Here is a 19,564-nt window from a genome sequence, read left to right as displayed (position 1 = left end):
CCTGTTTTTCAACAAAATTTAATTGGACTTATACACCTAAAATGCTGCTGTAGGGGTTGGGGTATAGCTCAGAGGTAGAGTAATTGTCTAGCATGTGTAAGGTTCTGGGTTTGATTCCCCAGTATCAGGAATGCAAACAAAAAGCTGAGTCTTGTCAGATATGACATTTTCTTTCAAAACTACCAATTACTTTGATACTAAAATATTTACGTGTCTATCCTCTGTTTCTTAATAAGATCTTAAAGGAAATTCTTGGATACCTTCCCTAAGACTAAAAAATAAAAAAGCTTCCTGAATAAAATTATAGTCAATTAACTCAGCTGTCTTTATATAATACTATCAAAATGAATGGTTTTTCATTGTTTTATCAGAATATATCAGATGAATGTAGTCATCAAGAGAACAAAGAAGATGGGTTATTAACTAGAGAGAATGCAGCAAAGAATTAAAAGATAGTATCAGGAAGGCCACAAATGATTAAATAACATCTGTTTATAATTATATTATATATACAATTATGTTTATATAACATATTTAAAAACATACTTTCCAAGAAAAAGTGTTTTAAAACTGTTTCCAGAACAATAAGAAAAAAGGTAGAGATCTGCCTCTATAGACCAGTAAAACTACAATCTACAAACCAGTGTAGATCTTTAATAAGGGTTCTTATGCACTGACTCAGGCTGGGATCAGTTTTAGATTTAACTCCTAGTAACTTGTGAGGAAAGATGGAAGGAAAATCAGGAGGATTCCAAAACTATTTAATGCTACAGGAAAATGCATATAATTAACATGAAAATTAACAGTCTCTAGCTTGATAAGGGATGTTATCTAGTAATTTTTGTATCCTAAACAATGTATAATTTCTTTTCATGGAAATTCTGAAGTTTTCTTCTAGGAGGTCTAGTAATTCCATACAGACATTAAAAAATTCTTTCAATGGATGAGGCTATTTTACCGTCGTTTTGTTATATAGAGTTCATCAAGAAGATGTCTTTCTTCATAGCTCATCCACCGTTCATCAGGCAATTCTTCTTCCTTCTGTAGCAACTGTTCGTAGAGTCGAACTGGATTCCAGCCAGTCATTATGTCGTAAGTGATTACACATCCCAAGGAGTGGGACACTATTGAGACTTTACCCCCTTTTTCTTCAAAGTCTGGATTCCGAGAACAGAAAAGGGAATATAATCGATTCAGCTCTTGCTGAAGGCCTTTAACTAGCTGTGTGAAATAAGAAAATATATTAGAGTTATCACTGAGTATTATAAGCTTCACTTCTAAGCTAAAATATATAAAGAGAAACAAACAATACTGACCTAATATACTTAGATTATTAGAATTAACTCAGTTGACTTACAACCTTGCAGGAATGAGGATATATGTAATATTCAGTCCTAATCATCACTTCAGAATACATATGCAGATATTATCCACAAAGATCCATTATGTCATTAAATCAACTATAGGAGACAGCAGTTCTACAGATTAAAAAGTTCCATGAAGATTCCAGTTAGGTTTCCAAAGGCCCCTGGAAATTTCTTCCTCATTGCAACTTATTATATACATGCAATTCCAAATTTTTGTGCTTTGTGATTTTTAGTCATACTAAATTTTAGAAAATGAGTATGTAAGTTTATAAGTGATATACTAACATACTTGATATTCTAAAATCTCCATTATATTGGTGATATTTATTAAATGAGTAAAAAGTTGATTTTTATGGTTAAAAAGCAGGGTTTTTTAAAATTTAGAGGTTTATAAGTAGAAAGTATCTTTTAATTTTTCTTTGTAAAACTGCTTTATATGAAATTAAGCATCAACAAGTATTACTGAAATATTCCATAAGATTTTGAATAAGGTTCTTTTGTTACTCAGACCTATACTGGGGTCCTGACTTGGTTTTAAGGCAGTTTTCTCTTCTTCCTATCATGATTTACTTCTCTTTGATTATATTCTGCTTGATGTTCTATTTCTCATATCAGTATTTCTTAGTATGTCGATTGCTACTCTGATACAAAGATTAGTATTTGCTGCATCTACTTTCAATCTTGTTATTATATCAAGAGACAAATACCCTCCACCAAATTTTATTGAACATTCATTCTTTACCTGCTGATATAAATGTAAATCATTTGAGCATTTTATGATTGTGCAGGGATAAAAATGACAGGAATGAAGGCATGATGTACTTTTTGTTGATATCTCAGAACTCTATAACATAATACTGACATTTAGTCAAAACTATTGAAACCACATATCATGTCTGCTGAAATATATCCAGTCAATGAAGAAAGAGCAGAATAAGATGAGGTGGTAGAATGTGGAAGGATTATAAGCTGCATTTCTTCTAAGGAGGAATGCATGAGTTTTACTTCTATGATTTAGTGCTATCGTTTTCCACTTTTCAACATGCATTAGAATCACCTGGAGGGCTTGGTCAACACAGATTGCTAGGCTCCACCCCAGAGTTCCTGATTCAGAAGTTCTGAGATGGGCCTGGGAATTTGCATTTGCAATAGTTCCCACAAGGTGCTGATGCTGCTAGCATAGGGATGACACTTCAGTAACTATTTCAGTGGGAAATGCACATAAAGACCCTCAAAGACTTGGACTGTATGTCTGGTTAATGTAGTTTCAGAGGTATGCAGTGTGATATGAAACCATAGGGCTGTTTGAATTACATTACAGCTATCATGTAATGCTTTGGATTTGGCTTTTATAAGAATATCAATAATCCTTAAAATTTTGTAATTTTCCTGATTTACAATCTATATGATGGAGGTGCAGAAAGACCTAATGCTTAGATAAAATAAATTCCTTTAGAAGTGACAATTTTTTTTTTTGGGGGGGGGTGGTGGTGCTGGGGTTGATTCCAGGCCTTGTACATGCTAGGCACATGCTCTAATACTAAGTTACACCTCCTGTCCCTGGTTTTTGCTTTTTTTTTTTTCCCCTTCAGTGTTGGAGATTGAACCCAGAAATATTCTACCACTTTTGTTCTTATTGTTTTATTGGTGCATTATAGTTGTACATTTTTTTTAAAAAAAATACTTTTTGTAGTTGTATATGAACACAATATCTCTCTTTTTTTTTTTATAAAGAGAGAGTGAGAGAGGAGAGAAAGAGAGAGAGAGAGAATTTTTAATATTTATTTTTTAGTTCTCGGCGGACACAACATCTTTGTTGGTATGTGGTGCTGAGGATCGAACCCGGGCCGCACGCATGCCAGGCGAGCGCGCTACCGCTTGAGCCACATCCCCAGCCCACAATATCTCTTTTATTTACTTGTTTTTATGTGGTGCTTGCCTCACATGCTAGGCAAGAGTTCTAGCACTGAGCAACAACCCCAGCCCCTAGCTATACATTTTGATGGAATTTGTTGTTATATATCCGCACATGTACACAATATAATAATATAAGTTGGCCAATATCACTCCCCAGCACTCCCTCTCTTTCCTCCCCACCCTTGGTCCCTTTTTCCTCTAGAGCTCCCTTTAATTTTCAAGAGGTCCACCCCCATCTTTGTGGAAATATATACTTTTAAATAATTTACTTTAGTATGTTGCCTTACATTGACTTCATGTTAGATGAATTTTAATCTCCTTTTAAAGAAATAATAGTTTTTGCCCTCTTCTCACTTATTACACACCTCTTTTGTCCTTCAAAATGCCTTAAGCAGTGCTTCCCAAAACTCCCTGATGGCATCACCGGGGCAACTCTTAAAATATAAATCCACAGGTTCATCTCAGATCCACTGGACTAGACTCTCCAGGGGAGGGAAAACTTTTCTTTGTACTTCCCTTTTGTACCTTTTTATTTAAAAATAACTTCAAATGCATAAAATGTTGCAAAATAAAAAGCAGCACAAACATCACACATATAATCTTTATCTAGATTCACCTATTATTAGCATTATAGTTAATTGCTTTATCATTTGTATCTCTGCTTCCATAACACACTTGAACATTTCTGGGAAACATTTGAGGATATACTGCATATATCATGGTCTTTTACCCTTATATACTTCATTTTATATTTCCTAAAATTAGAAATAATCATAACATAGTTATTGATTTCATAACTTTACTTTGATGCAATATTTTATATAGTTTGCCATTCATATTTCAATCCAGTCAGTCCTTTATTGCAGTTTCCCTCATCCATTACAGGATGCAGCCTAGCATGGGATACTGTATTTAGCTATCATTAGCCTCCTTTAATCTGGAATATTTTCCAAAGCCATTCTTTATCTTTTATGATATTGGTATTTTTAAAGAACACAGTCCTATTCCTACATTTTGTTAGAATGTCCTCATTTTGTGTCCCTGATGTTTCCTCATAATTAGAACACTGCATAAGTAACACTGTGTCCTCCTCTGGGTACAGTATCAGGAGGTACATAATGTCCATCTGTCCCTCAGGAATACTAGTGTAAGTGTTGCCTGAATTCTCCCATGTATAATTACCTTTTCTGCTTTTTAAACTAATGAGCAGCCTTGTACAGATACACTTTACGATAATGCAAATATCCTGCTCTTCATCAAAAAATTGCTGCTAATTTAGTATCCATTGATGATTTGTGCCTAATCATCTTTAATCTGATCCTACCATGATGGCTGCAAATGATTTTCCAATTCCAGCATCCCTCCAGTCAGCCTCTGGTATTCTACTGTAAGCAAGGAACTTTCCTTCTTCCCATTTATCTATTTATAACTAATTTTGAGGTAGGATTTTTAAGCGATTCAATCCGTTATTATAATTCCATAAAAATATACTAACAATTCCTTACAATAAATACAAATAATTAGTTAACATTTTGGTCCTCAAATTATTCTAGATTTGGCCAGTGGGAACTGCTGCTTGGGCTCTGGTGTCCTCGAGACCTACCCTGTTGTCTTTTTGAAGATTTTCCCACTTTCTATCATAACAAGTTGTCCTAGACACAGAATTGGCCACTTCCATGAGGAACCCTAGAGTTTTTCAGGGGCAGTAAATACTTACTGCAAATATAGTAAATACTTCAAGGCAAAGATCTAGGTGCTGGTTATGTTTGCTATGACCAGGGTGTCTCTGCATTTTTTGCCATTTAGTGGACCAAGCTTGGAAATGCATGCAAGTACATAAACACATTCACCTACAAATGCACATAATATCTATATGCACAAATTTTAGATATCCTGAGTTCAGATTGATACCTTCAATTCTAGTCTCCCCCATAAGGCTCTTTTTTGCCTGTATTTTTAATAAGAACCAAGTGACAGTTTTAATCAGGGATGTTTGGAAAACACTGTCAAAGACTGATTTCATTCTGAAAATAATTATCTTTGCAGATATAAGAACAGAATAAAAAGTGATGAATTTCTCAAATGTCATTAGCCAGTGGTCAGAGCTTTGAATCAGACACTTTTTTTTCTATTCTTGTTATTAATGCCAGCTTTTTAATGCTCTTATTATTACTATTTGGGAACCTGCTTCAGCACATTTTAACCTTGATCATATCCTCTTAGGGATATTACCAATCATGTGTGTGTATGTAGTAGTAGAAGTATGTTCTCATTCTCTTTGTCTTCCACCGCAATGGTTCCATTTACAATATTATAGTTCAGTTTCCTAACCTCAACACATAGCTAACAATGCCCACAGTATACTAATGAAAGACTATGAACACATAACTGACTAGTTTCTATTCCACGATATAGGCCTTCCTTGTTGGTTAGAATTAGGTTCAGAACAGTAATTCTTCTTGTAGCTTCTCTCACCTTCTGGTAAATGGTATGGTATGTTAGCCTGTAAGTAAAGAATATACTGAAGTCATTGCTGACTTCTAGCTGGTGTCTAGGAGGCTAACATCTTCTTTATTCTATTTCAGACCTATACTACTAGTTTTGTAAACTGTGTGGAGAATGTGGTAGAACTGGCCATATTTTTCTTCCCTTTTTGTTTCTCACTACTGCCAATAAGTTCTCTTTCTATCTTACATTTTTTTCTGGACAATCTTACTTTTCAAGGCCATTACATTTTTTAGAAACCTGAATATGAATGCTTCTGAAGCTAATTTTTAGCCTTGTTTGTCTAAGTCTATACTGTACAATTCTAGAAGAAAAATCTTACTAAACATACCTAAAATTTAGCAAGCATAACTCATTATTTTCTAATGTTTTACCCTTCTCACCCACAAAAGTATCTAGTTTCTACTCTTCCACTGCTGGTTAATATCAGAACCATCTACCAGCTACCTAAGCTAGAAATCACAAGTCATCTTTGCCTCTTCGAAACTTGTCATTACTCATAACAAAGCATTCCAAGTCCTCTTAATTGTTTCTTATAATTATATTTCGAATTTATTGCTTCCCTTTATTCCTTTAGACACTATTTGGGCTTACACCATTTCTTGCTTGCATTTATGAACACAGAACTGGGTGTGGAATATAACCATTTTTCCCTCCCCCCAAGAAAATTAAAAATGGGAGGGACAAGACACAAACAATACTATCTGTTACTAACGTTTCGAACTCAAGTCACTTTATATAGTCTAGAAAAACTAAATGTATAAATTAATTTAATGCATATAAAACAATAAACTCAGTAGTTTTGAAATGGTTTACATGATTATTATAAAGATAGGTATAGGTTACTAAAAAAAGTATGATCTTTGTATACTCTCGGCAACATATACATTAAACCCTATTGCCAGGCTTCACTCCATTTCAAGTTGTTTGAAGTCAGGAATGTTTTTAGATTAAAAACTAATAAAAGATATTTGATAGAAATATCAAGCCTTTCCTTCTCTTATCAAAGTAGAGGTGTCTGTATGAAGTAGTGCATCTACTTCATAACTGGAGAATTTTGACGGGATTCAGAATCAAACGATTTACTATTATTATAGTAATAACTATTAATTACTGTAATAACTTAATTACTGACTGCCATGTGCCATATTAATGCATTATCTCAATCTGCACAAGAATCCTATAAAGTAATTACTGTTAGAACACCCATTTTGTAGATGGAGAGGTCATCCAAAAATTATGTGTTACAGGTGGCCTGGAATCAAGAAGTCTGTATGGCCCCTATACAACTTGAAGAATTCCAATGGCATTTTTAGAAAAAAAAAAAAACTGGGGCCATATGTGATTAAGGAGAAATATGAAAATACAAACTTATCTTAATTATAACAATAAGCCTAAAATATTTTTCAGGGAGTAAAAAGAACAATTTAAAAACTTTCCATGACTTCTTTTCTGCAGATACTGCATTTCAGGACTGTGTGCTCATGTAACACACTGTACTGTAACACACTGTTTTAAACCTTCTTGGGGGTAGGTCCTCCTATCTTTGTCCTCCCCTTCCACTGTGTACTCTATCTTATACATAATAAGTTCTCAATAAACAAATTTTCAATAAATGTGTCGATAATTTCCTTAGTTCAAAATTTCTTCTAGCAGCTGATTAGCATATATATCATGAAATCTTACTTAAGATTCCTGATAAAAGAATTTAGCCAAAGCAACTGATTTTACTTTCAAACACCTACACTGACACTCCCTGTCTCTCTACTAATAAGGGCTAACAGTTCAAAGTGGCCCAATGTTAGCCAGTATTTGGTATAGAGTAAGCACTCACTAAATATGTATTGATTAAGTTAAAGGCCCAGAGAAGTCAAAACAACCAGTGAATAGACAGCAGATCGGCCATACTGTGAACAGAGAGAGAGGAGTGGTGAACAGCACATGCTATGGAGCTCTATCACCTGGTTCAAACCCTGGCTCTGCCACTTCCTAGGTGAGACACTTTGGGCAAGGCCCTTAACCTCTCCTTCCATTAGTTTCTTTACCTTTTAAGTGAGGATATTACTCCCACTTACTTCACAGGGTTTTTATGAGGTTAGATGTTAATACATATTAGGTAATTAACAAGTATTCGTTATTCCTATGAAACAGAATTCCTTCTCCAAAAAAGTGACAAGGCACATTTGGTTGAGTTTCTCTCACCCCACTGAATAAACCTTCACCTCCTACCTGCTTCAGTATTATCGGGGTGATATATGAGCAACACTACCATTTGAGAGCTACCTGGATCCATTAGAGAAGTGGGGCAATGAAAGTCAGTCTACTGCATACAAATAATTTGAGGGAAATCTCTTAAGTGTCTCAAACTCTTGTGAAGACAACAGAGATATAATTAATGAGATTTGCAAAAACTGGTATTTTTCAAATAACTATTTTCTAAGCAATCCTCTACCCAAGGGACTACCCATTTATGAAAGGGTCACAATGTCTAGTTTGAAGTATCAAATTCACTATTAAATACAGGCTATTTATAGATTAACTGATTCCTACAATTTCTCATTAGCTTTTTTTTAAAAAAAGACCATAAGATGTTAAAATTTAGGTCATTTATGTGCTCTCACTTGAAAACATACTCAACAGCAATAAGATAATGATACTTACTTCATCCCTGTAAAGTGGGCTAGTATAATACATTATGTCCATTGCACTGCTGTTCAGCATATCTCTTAAACCCCGTACTTTGTCAGGAGTAATGGAATCAACAGTATCTACAAAAACAAAATGAGAACAAAATAAAACATGAGGTCTTTAGTTTGGGGAAAAATTGTTTTCTGAAACAATTTAACACTTAAAATATTCAAGACTTGCTTTGATTCTAACAGATTTTCCCTTCCTGCCAAACTCTGTAAGAAAAACAATAAACCCAAACAATAAAAAACAAAAGGGAACATGAAAAGAAAAGGAATGTTATTAAAGGATGAAGTCCACTGTCATCAAAACTTCTTTGATCTAAGTGTCTTGGGCCTAGAAATGTCCATGTGGAATGCTTGGTGCCACTAACAGCAACAAATTAAAAAAAGAAGAGTTTCCCATGCTTTTCATTTATCTATCTTTAGTGAACCAAAGATTCTATGGGCAAGAATTGTACAATGACAGATATGCATAAAGTGAAATAAATTAGCAATGGATTCTTCAGTAACAAGATAAAGCTGGTAATTTACTGTGTTGAAAAAAAAAGTCACCTAATAAAAATATGCAGAAAACTTCAGATTTCTTAATAAAAACATGACAAAAGACTATATATAGATGAATATCATTACTTGAAAGCACAAGGTGGACAGAAGAAGGCTTACAATTTTAGTAACTTCAATTTCTTTTATCTTTCAGTTTTTTACTGCATTGAGTTATGTTATATTGTTTTTATTTTTTCCCCCACTTTAATACAATGTAATAAGGAATGGAAGGCAATGACAAGCAGAGACTAGAGAAGTCTTTTCAAAGATGTAAAGGGAAAAATGTGGCTGTGCATAGATCATACGTTATATTTAAATTGCTAAAGTGAAAGGTATGATTACCTTGCTGATATAAAAAGTGTTTAAATCTCATTTTAATACATTCAATAAAGTTTTATTGTGAAATTCACATACATACAAAAGAAGTATATAATATAAGAGCAATTGAAATAACAATTTACAAAAAAGAAACAATTCTACCACATTGCTCAGAATATTGCCATTGGGTTGGGGGTGTAACCTGATGGTAGAGAACATATGCTTTGCATGTGTAAGGCCCTGGGCTCTAGTTCTAGCACCATCACCAACAACAAAATGAATATTGCCATTGTCTAACGCCCACTATATATATAAATATATATATAAATAAATATATAATATAGATTACAACCCAGTCCACACATAGAACACAATTTATCAGACCTCTCTTTTCCTAGATATAATCACCAAAGAGAAGCTGGGATAAATTGTGCTTTTCTTTCCTTAAAGATTTACTACATGTTTAATAATATTAATAACTACAGTCAATGACTTGTATGTATAGCATTTACTATGTGCCAGTACCTAAATATTTTATTCCATTTCGCCTGATTCTGAACACTGTATTAATTGTTCATGGTTTGCTTCCCTCTCTATCAGGTTTGGGATTCACCCATGTTGATGCATTTGGCTGTATTCTACTCCTTCTTTATATATATATAATTTATTTTAGTTGTAGTTGGACACAATACCTTTATTTTATATATTTTTATGTGGTGCTGAGGATTGAACCCAGGGCCCCGCATGTGCTAGGTGAGTGCTCTACCACCCAGCCCCAACCCCAGCCCTCTACTCATTCTTACTGCTGATTACAACCCAGTCCACACATAGAACACAATTTATCCTCTCCTTTGAGAGACATATTTGTTGTTTCTAGCTCTTTATGATTTTCTTTAGGGTGAATATTTAGGACTGAAATTGCTGTGCCACAGTATCTGTCAATGCACACCCAACTTTATAAGATAATGTCACCTTTCAAAATGATTATACCAATTTAAATTTCTACCAGTAGTGAATGAGAATCTTCACTGATGCACATCTCTAGAATACTTGGCACTGCCATTTTCTTAATTTTTCTCCTTATTAGTGTGAATGATATTTTGCTGTGATTTTAATTTGTATCTACTTGATTATTAGTGTTTTGTATTTCTCCTATATGATCTATACATACTTTTTACCTCTTCCTTTTTCCTGTTCTTTACTCTGGATATTTAACCTTTGGTAGCTCTGACTGTTACTCTGAGGTAACACTTATCCTCAGTTTGTGGACTGTCTTTCATTCTTTGTGGTCTAAAGTCTATTGATAGAGAGAGGCCCCTATTTTAATATCAAATCTACCCAAGTTACTTTATAGTTAAGATATTTTTTTTTAAAGAGAGTGGGGGGGGAGAGAGAGAGAGAGAGAGAGAGAATTTTTTCTTAATATTTATTTTTTAGTTCTCTGCGGACACAACATCTTTGTTTGTATGTGGTGCTGAGGATCGAACCCGGGCTGCACGCATGCCAGGAGAGCGCACTACCGCTTGAGCCACATCCCTAGCCCTAGTTAAGATATTTTTATGTTTTAAGAATTTCTTCCCTACTCTGAGATAATAAAGGTACTCTTTTGAGTTTTTTTCTAAAAGATTTTAAAGTCTTAGCTTCCATAATATGATTTTTTATACATCTAGAATCTAAGTAGGGATTTTATTTTTCTCCTTTTTCCCCAGAGGACAATCAGTTGCCAAGCCCACTTACAGAACTTACTTTTCACCAATGAGCTGTAATGCCAGCTCTGAAATATATAAGGTTTCCACATTTGGAACAGGTCTGTTGAGGAAGTCTACTCTGGGGTAGGGGTCTATTTGCCTTCCCTTTGCCAATACTCAACTGCTTTAATTACAAAAGTTAAATAATAGGTCTGGCTATCTAGAAGTCATGACTCCCCTTTTACTCCCTTGTTCTGTGTTCTTTTTGGTCCTCTGTTCTTCTGTAATAATTTTAGAAACATTAAGTTTCATGAAAAACTCCAGTGAAATTTTGACTAGAATTGCATGGAATCTATGCATCAATTTGGAACAATCAACACCTGTATGAGATTAAATCATCCAACCTAAGAAAATTATCTGTATTTATATATAAGTAAAATTTGATATTTTTAAGTTTTATTTTTTAATATAAATATATAGCTTTTGTTAGTTATTTCTTGGGACCTTGTATTTTGGTTATTTCTGTTTGTTTCCGACATACAGAAATGAAATTACTTTTATATGGATCTTCTATATTTTACAACCTTGATAAACTCTCTAATTCTAAAAATTTTTCTGTATTCTTTTATATGTTGTGGATAGATAAACACATCAACTGCAAATCAGATCAGATGTTTTTTGATTCCTTATCACTGTTATTTTTTCTTAAACTATTTCAATGCTGAGGCTTCAAAGCAGAATGTTAAATATGGGCATCTTTAGCATATTCTTGAGTTAAAGGAAAAGTTTTTAGCCTTTCACCGCTCATAAGTACCCTTATGTTTGCTAGAGCATGTTTTTATTATTATATAAAAACTTACAAAGTAAAATTGACTGAGTTCTAATGCATTCAGTTTTATTCGACCGCCACCATGATCAGGATACAACACTATTCAATCTCCAAAAAGCTTCTACACGCTGCCCCTCTGAATTGAAACCCTTCCCTTTCCTTCAGCCCTGGCAATACTGACTTCTGTTCCTATAGTTCTTCCTTTTCTTAATACCATAAAAATGAAGCACCAAGTATATATTTTTTCACAATAGGCTTCTTTCACTCATCATAGTGACTTCAAAACTACCACAGTAGTTTAAACCTAACAGAAATGACAAACTCAGGGGTTTTAGTAAATATTAATTCATCTTCATTGTCTGCATCCCTGAATAGCCTAAGAAATTTATCAGGGGAATGAGGAAAGCCCAAGGACACTGTTTTTATTTTACAGAACTTTATGTATGAACTATTATTGCTGGGAGCTCTTTTTTGGTCACTAGAATTTGTTTAACAACCTATTATAACCTTTGATTCCATTTTGGCTTGATAAGCTAAAACTAACATTCTTGACTATGAGACAATATCACAGACCTGGAAGAATCCTTGAAAATCATCAAGGACGCATTTTAGCATGATGATAAATGTGCTAAATTGGATTTTAGAAAAGATGGATTTTAGAAATTTTTTTGTTCCTTCCATGTTACCCCTTACCCCCAACCCACAGAAGACATACAAAAACAGTGCTATCTGTGAAATCATATGATGGTCCAAATAACACAAAATCAATACAATTATTTAAAAAACATACCAAAACAATGGATTTTATTTTCTTAAATAATCTAGAGCAATGCGTGAGTATAAGCCAAGAAAATCAAATGGAAGGTATTTTGTTCCCAACAGGCAAAAATTGTTTCTAAAAGTTTTCTACATTTACTTTGCTAAGTTTACCAATGGCTAAAAATCTTGATTTTGAAACAAAATATACCTCCATCAAGAGTAAGTTTTGACCGCCACTCAACAGGCAGAAATTCAACATGTGTTGCATGGTTGGAAAAATGCCTTTCTTCTATTTTTCTTGCAGCCTCTCTCATCCTAAAAATAAAATAAATAAATGCAAAACAAAACTTTGAGAGTAACTTCACATATGTATTTATGATATAAAACATCCTTAATCATAATACTTCTATTGCCTTATAAGTTTGTCTAATTATATTTCAATCATTGCTACTCAAAGCAAGTATGCAGCATAGGGTACCTTCAAAGTTATCGTCCTAAATTTTCCATCAATGGTTTCAATTGTTCCAACTTTTTACATTTTATTATATGAATTTTTAGTAGGCAGAATAGTATGATTACCCCTGGGCCATCACCTACCTCCAAATATTAACAAGTCACGGCTTTTCTTATTTATTCAATTCATTTCCCCTATAATATAAATTTTATTTTAGAAATTAAGATCAATGAATTTATTTTTGTTTCTTTTACTGTCAGTTATATAAATTTTAGTATATGTACAGATTGTGGCTAACACCACACAATCAAGGTATTCCAAAAACTCCTTCTTACTACCCTTGTAACAATCACACCTTTCCCCCATATTTTATTTATTTAATTCTGGGGCAGTACCAAGGATGAACTCAGTCAGAAGCCCTCTACCACTGGGCTATACCCCCAGCCCCTTTTTGAAACAGGATCTCACTAGGTTGCTGAGGCTGGGCTCAAACTTGTGATCCTCTTGCCTCAGCCTTCGCATTTGCTAGAAGATAAGAGTATGCTACTGTGCAGGGCTTCTTCTCCCATAGTTTAAAGAAAATTCCAGATATCACATAATTTTATCTGTAAATAGTATATGTTTCTAAAATGTAATCTATATGCTGATACCTTGAAAACCAGATAATTTCTGAAGAATTGAGGTACAGTTCATCTAAAAAAGCAGGATAAATGTTTAACTCTTCCATTTTACTAAGTTTTCAAAATAAAAAGTTGTAGGATATAAATTTTGATATTACATTATATGGTTCCTAATCACTTCCCTAAGGCCCTACCAAACACCATAATTGGATTAAGTTTCCACCCTATTAACACCTGAAAATGGGGACTAAATGTCAACCTATGAAGTTTTGAGGGTCACTGATATCCAGACCATACCACATGCCATTACTAATTCATAGATTTAAATGTGTGGGGCATTTTATCCACTGTGGCTGTGTGCCTTAATGAAGGTTGAATTGTCTCCCATTCTTGGTCTGTGAGTTTTGGTTTCACTACTTTTGATACAGCCTTACTGGTTCTTTGTTGTTTTTTTGAATAATGCAGTAGCTTTTACTATATTCACAAATATGCAACTAATTTCAGAGTTTTTTTTTAATCACTTCAAGAAGAAATACCATACTCTTTAGCATTATTCCCATCCTTCTCCTCCCTAGCCTCTGGTAACTACTAAACTACTTTTTGCTTCTGTGGATTTGCCTATTATGGACATTTAATGTATAAATGGAATCAAAGTATGCTGCCTTTTGGGTTTGACCTCTCATTTAACATGTTTTCAATGTTCATCCACTCTGTATCATGAATCAGTACTTCACTGTTTTTTTTTTTTTTTTACTGTTGAATAATATTTTGATATACCACTTTTATCTATTCATTGGTTGATGGGCATTGCTTCCATTTTTTTTTTTTTTGCTATTATGAATAATGTTGCTGAGAACATTCTCTGAGAAGTTTTGGTGTGGCCATGTTTTCAGTTCTACGTAGAAGGGATACTGTCAGCCCATATACTATCAATTAACCTTTTGAGGAACCGCTCAACTGTTTTGCAAAGCAGCTATATTACTTTACAATCCCAACAGCAACTTTGTTGGTTTTTGTTGGTTGCTAACTTTTCCACATCCTTGCTAACACTTGTTTCTCATTTTTTTAAAAGAATGATCAAAGTGGGCATCTGTCACTGTGAATCAAATCTTAATACTAATAATACTGAACATCTTTTTCATGTACTTTTTGAGTGTTTATATATCCTATTTGGACAAAATGTCTACTCAAATCCTGCCACTGAAAAAAAACTGGAATTCTTTTTTATGGTTCACTTATAAGACGACTTTGGATACCAGACCCTCATCTGTGGTTTACAAATATTTTCTCCTATCCTGAGTGTTGTCTTCATTTTCTTGACAGTGTCCCTTGCTGCAGTAAGTTGCAGAATCAGAAGTCAGAGTCCTCCACCTTTGGTCTTTTTCAAGATAGTTTTGGTTATTCTGGGTCCTGTGCATTTCCATGTAAATCAGCCTGTCAATTTTTACTAAAAGACAGGTTGCATTTTACTAGGGACTGCATTAAATATGTTAGGTAAACTTGAAAAGTATTTTCACATTATCTTCTAATCCATAATCATTGATGTCTTCTCCATTTATTTGTTTAGAATTAAATTCTTTCAAGGATATACTATAGTTTTTAGCACCCAAATATTATGATTCTGTGGTTAAACTTATTCCTTATTCTTTTTGATACTATAGTTAACGGAATTCCATAACAATTTTTATCTACTGACTTTATTTTAGCCCACACATCTTCACATTGTGTGTGTGTGTGTTTGTGTTCACATCATGTCACCACAAGCAGAGAATTTTACTTCTTTCTAATTTGGATGTCCCCCCCCCCCGCCCCATTCTTTCTTGACTGTCACGGGTTAAACACACAGTACAATGTTGAACAGAAGTGGTGGCAGGTAATATCCTTGTCTTGATCTTGGAGAAAGCATAATATTAGCTGAGGGCTCTTTAGAGTTTCCTTTATTGGACTGAGAAAGTTCCTTGTGTTTCTAGTTTCCTGAGTGCTTTTTATTACAAAAGGTTGTTAGATTTCTGTCAAATGCCTTTTGTATATCAAAAACCACATGATGTGCTTTCTCCCTTTTATTCTATTAATTAATGTGCATCATTTCTAGGAAGGCAAATTTGGGGACATGGCTACAACATACCCATCTTTCTCTTCTACTCTCTGTCCCCACTTCCCCTGTTATCTTCTTTCATCTCTCCTTCTCTTTCTCTTTAAGAGTAACCTCAGTTAGAATTAAATTTCTGGAATAAATCTCACTTTATCATTATATCTAATTCTCCTTATATATTCTGGACTCAGTTTGCTGATATTTTGTTGAATATTTTTGTGTTTTGTACTTGTAATGAATATTGGTCTCTTTTTCCTTATAGTGCTTTTGATATCAGAGTAATACTGGCCTCTTAGGATGAGCTGGAAAATTTCTACATTTTCAAGCATTTGTGAAGAATTGGTGCTGATTCTTCTTTTAATATGTGGTAGATTCACCAGTGAAGTCATCTATTCTGGGATTTTTTGGTTTGTTTTAGTGCAGTTTTCTGATTTTTATTTCAAGTGCTTTACTTTGTACAGATCTATTTGAACACTCTATTTTTTGGTAGTTTTTATAATTGCTAGACATTTTGTCTATTTATACTAAATAGTTTACTAACATAGAATTATACATAATGTTACCTTATAATACTTTCTATTTCTATAAGGTTGGTAGTTGATAGAAATGTCCCCTTATTTATTCTTGATTTTAATAATCTTGAGTCTTACTATAGCTAAAACTATAACCAAAATTATGCTATTATAATGCTATGCATATAAATCATGATTTCGGTCTTATTAGAAGCTTATTAAACTTTCATGTTCTCTCTGCCAGGCAATGAATGTTTAGTTGATACTTTGAAATCGGAAAAAAGAGACTATGACAAGTTTGGCCAGACTCTGCATGGCCACATGTACAAATTCAGGTTCTTAGATGCAATATCACCTGTCAATGAAATGGACAGACTCACTGGGACTTCTGGAAAGAAAGATTTGTCCTTTATTTTTGAATATGAATAGAAGATAGCTACATACCATATCTGGAACCACAATATATATTCAGGAGTAGCTCCAAAATGAAGCAGGGTAAAGTTGATGGAATTCTGGTGACTTATGTGGCAGTAGCACTCCTAGTCTCCTTAGCATAATGAGTTACTAAATACTCTTTGTGGCTTAAGCCTTTCTGTGTTAAGTTTTCCTTCACTTGTATCCAAAGAAATAACTTTCTTATTTATCAATTACTCCAGAAAGAATATGTCAGTACACTTAGTTCTTAGGAGCCTAGATATTCAAGTAAAAGATTGAACATCTGAACACAGTATATAATTATCATGGGAAATAATGTACAATTCATCAGAAACTATAACTAGAATCAGAGTGAAGATTCCTATAATAAAAGCTATGGAAATCAAAAAGGATCAGGGTAGCTTAGCAGAATCCATCAAAAAAAAAATATATTCTTTTCTGGTATTGGTGATTGAACTGAAAGCCTTGTGTATGCTTGGCAAGCACTCTACCAGTGAGCCACTCATTCTTTTTAATTTTTTAAATTTTAAGACAGGATTTTGCTAAGCTGTTTAAGTTGGCCTTGAACTTGTGATCCTCGTGCCTTACCTCCACCACCCCCACCCCAAGTAGCTGGGATTATAGGACTGTGCCACTATCCCTGGCACAAAATTCTCTTTAAAAGTTGTATTATACTTTTACTTTAATCTATCAGGTGGCATTAAGATGTTATAATAAAAAGTAAAATGAAACTCTCAACATTATATTATTATAGCAATATTGCTGAGGACATACTCTTTAGCATCACACATTATTTACTTTATAAGGACTCAAGAAACACTTACTTGAAGCCTCAGAATCAGATAACTGTTTTTAAATAGCAACTGACTTGTTTTCATTATATCATAAATCTGCACCTTATCAGATTTTTCTATAGTGGCTATCTTTTAAAGAAATGGCTCAGGGCCAAATTTGTGATGGAACTTCTAGCCTTAATATTTCCTTTTTAACACAAGTACTTAAATCTTTTGATACACACTAATCCACACATCCATACTTCTATAACTGATTTCAGCTTTATGCTCAAATCTCTTTATTTATTTATTTATTTATTTTAAAGAGAGAGGGGAGAGAGAGCGAGAGAGAGAGAATTTTCAATATTTATTTTCTAGTTCTCGGCGGACACAACATTCTTGTTGGTATGTGGTGCTGAGGATCGAACCCGGGCCGTACGCATGCCAGGCGAGCGCGCTACCGCTTGAGCCACATCCCCAGCCCAAATCTCTTTAAATTAATGAGATAAATGACTTTTGTCTTCTGTATTGGTGACGCAGCCAATGTTTTCTCTGGTGGCAATTAATTGGACAGGTTAAGCTGCTAACTGGCAATTTAAATAATTCTGAGCCCTTTCAGACTTGTGCAACTTTGAAGTATTCTCAGTTTCTGAAGTTCAGAGATTAAGATATAAATTTAACACCAGGTCTCTCTCTTGTTTTTAACCTTAGATTAATGTAAATTAACTTATTAGTCTAAAAAGGCTTTCAGATCCCTCCTCTTCTGCATACAGTAGGGGAAAGAATAAAACATCACCATCATCATCATCATTATCTAGATAACAATCACTCTCAAAATTTGTTTCAGAAACTTGGCCAATGTTAGAATAGCTGCCATTGGAGAAACATGCAGAACAAGTAAACTTTATTAATAGCTCTCATACCCTAGATAAAAGTTTGCATTCTAGAGTAGATGTAGAATATATTCATCAAAGAACTCACATGGCTGTATTTTTGATAATTCTTCCTTGGTCCATTTTCTGTCCAATGCCATGCACAACAAATACAATGTGGGTAGTCTGTGATGGCTTGTCTTCTACTGTGGCTTCTTCTACATAACCTCTATGAAGTCTGGTCCCACTACTTGATGCTGTAGAAAAATTATGATTCTTAGTTTACCATCTTTCTGAGAGACAGAATTTTTACAGTGTTTAAAGAAGTAGTAATAATAATATAAAGAAAAAATTGTACTGGTGTACAGAGGAGGAAATAACATTTTTAAGATGATATATTGGGGGCTGGGGTTGTGGCTCAGTGATAGAGTGCTTGCCTAACATGTGTGAGGCAATGGGTTTGATCCTCAGCACCATATATAAAATAAAGTTATTATGTCCATCTACAGCATTTTTTTAAAAAGATGATATATTGGTTTGGTTGATATAAAGTAAACTAGACATGATACCAAAGCCAGAACTTATTAGGAAAAAGAAAAGCAAGTATAAACTGAATACATAAAAATTAAAAACTTCCTTGAAACTAAAAAATACTAGTAAGTATTAAAAGGATGAATGGCAAACTAGGAAAATTTAGGCAAAATATGACACATAATAAGTCAACTCCCTACATATACAAGGAGATCTTGCTAATCAAAATATAAAAGAACATCATTTATATAGTAAAATGGGCTAAAGAAATGATAAGGTAATTTTCAAAATAAATATAGTAAGCATATGAAAAGATATTCTAGCACATTTTAAAGAAATTAAAATTAAAAAGGAGATAGTAAAATTCTGTCAGACTTTGAAATTATTTTTTAAAATTTATTTTTTGATAGTATTCTCATCTCTTCCCTAGGTACCAATCTCAATCTCCCTCCCTCCCTCCCTCCCCCTCCCCTCCCTCCCTCCCCCTCCCCCTCCTTCCCCTTCCCCCTCCCCCTCCTCCCTCCCTCCCTCCCCCCCCCTCTCTCAGTAAAAGTTCTTTTAAGAGTTGTCTTAAAAGAACTTCCTTCATTTTCCTCTGCCTTCATTTTCCTCACCATCCACTTAAGCTTAGACTCATGCCACTCTGGCTTCTGCCCCAC

The 19,564-nt window shown here is 34.0% G+C and overlaps 1 protein-coding gene across 7 annotated transcripts in view; it reads right to left on the bottom strand.

Annotated features, from left to right (window-relative positions):
- The window catches only part of Ddhd1 (DDHD domain containing 1), a 76,234-nt gene that overhangs the window by 18,610 nt on the left and 38,060 nt on the right, over nucleotides 1–19,564 (bottom strand). For all 7 annotated transcript variants that reach the window (XM_026411038.2, XM_077799499.1, XM_026411036.2 and 4 more), the window contains 4 exons: nucleotides 18,484–18,631; nucleotides 12,825–12,931; nucleotides 8,451–8,557; nucleotides 959–1,221 (listed from right to left, as the gene is read on the bottom strand). In XM_026411038.2, coding sequence (XP_026266823.2) covers nucleotides 959–1,221; nucleotides 8,451–8,557; nucleotides 12,825–12,931; nucleotides 18,484–18,631 — 625 coding nt within the window. The remainder of the gene's footprint in view (nucleotides 1–958; nucleotides 1,222–8,450; nucleotides 8,558–12,824; nucleotides 12,932–18,483; nucleotides 18,632–19,564) is intronic.

Source organism: Urocitellus parryii, chromosome 6, assembly GCF_045843805.1.
Source record: "Urocitellus parryii isolate mUroPar1 chromosome 6, mUroPar1.hap1, whole genome shotgun sequence".
Lineage (NCBI taxonomy): Eukaryota > Metazoa > Chordata > Mammalia > Rodentia > Sciuridae > Urocitellus > Urocitellus parryii.
Note: the sequence above shows the minus strand (reverse complement) of the source record. Positions and strands in the feature narration are given on the sequence as shown.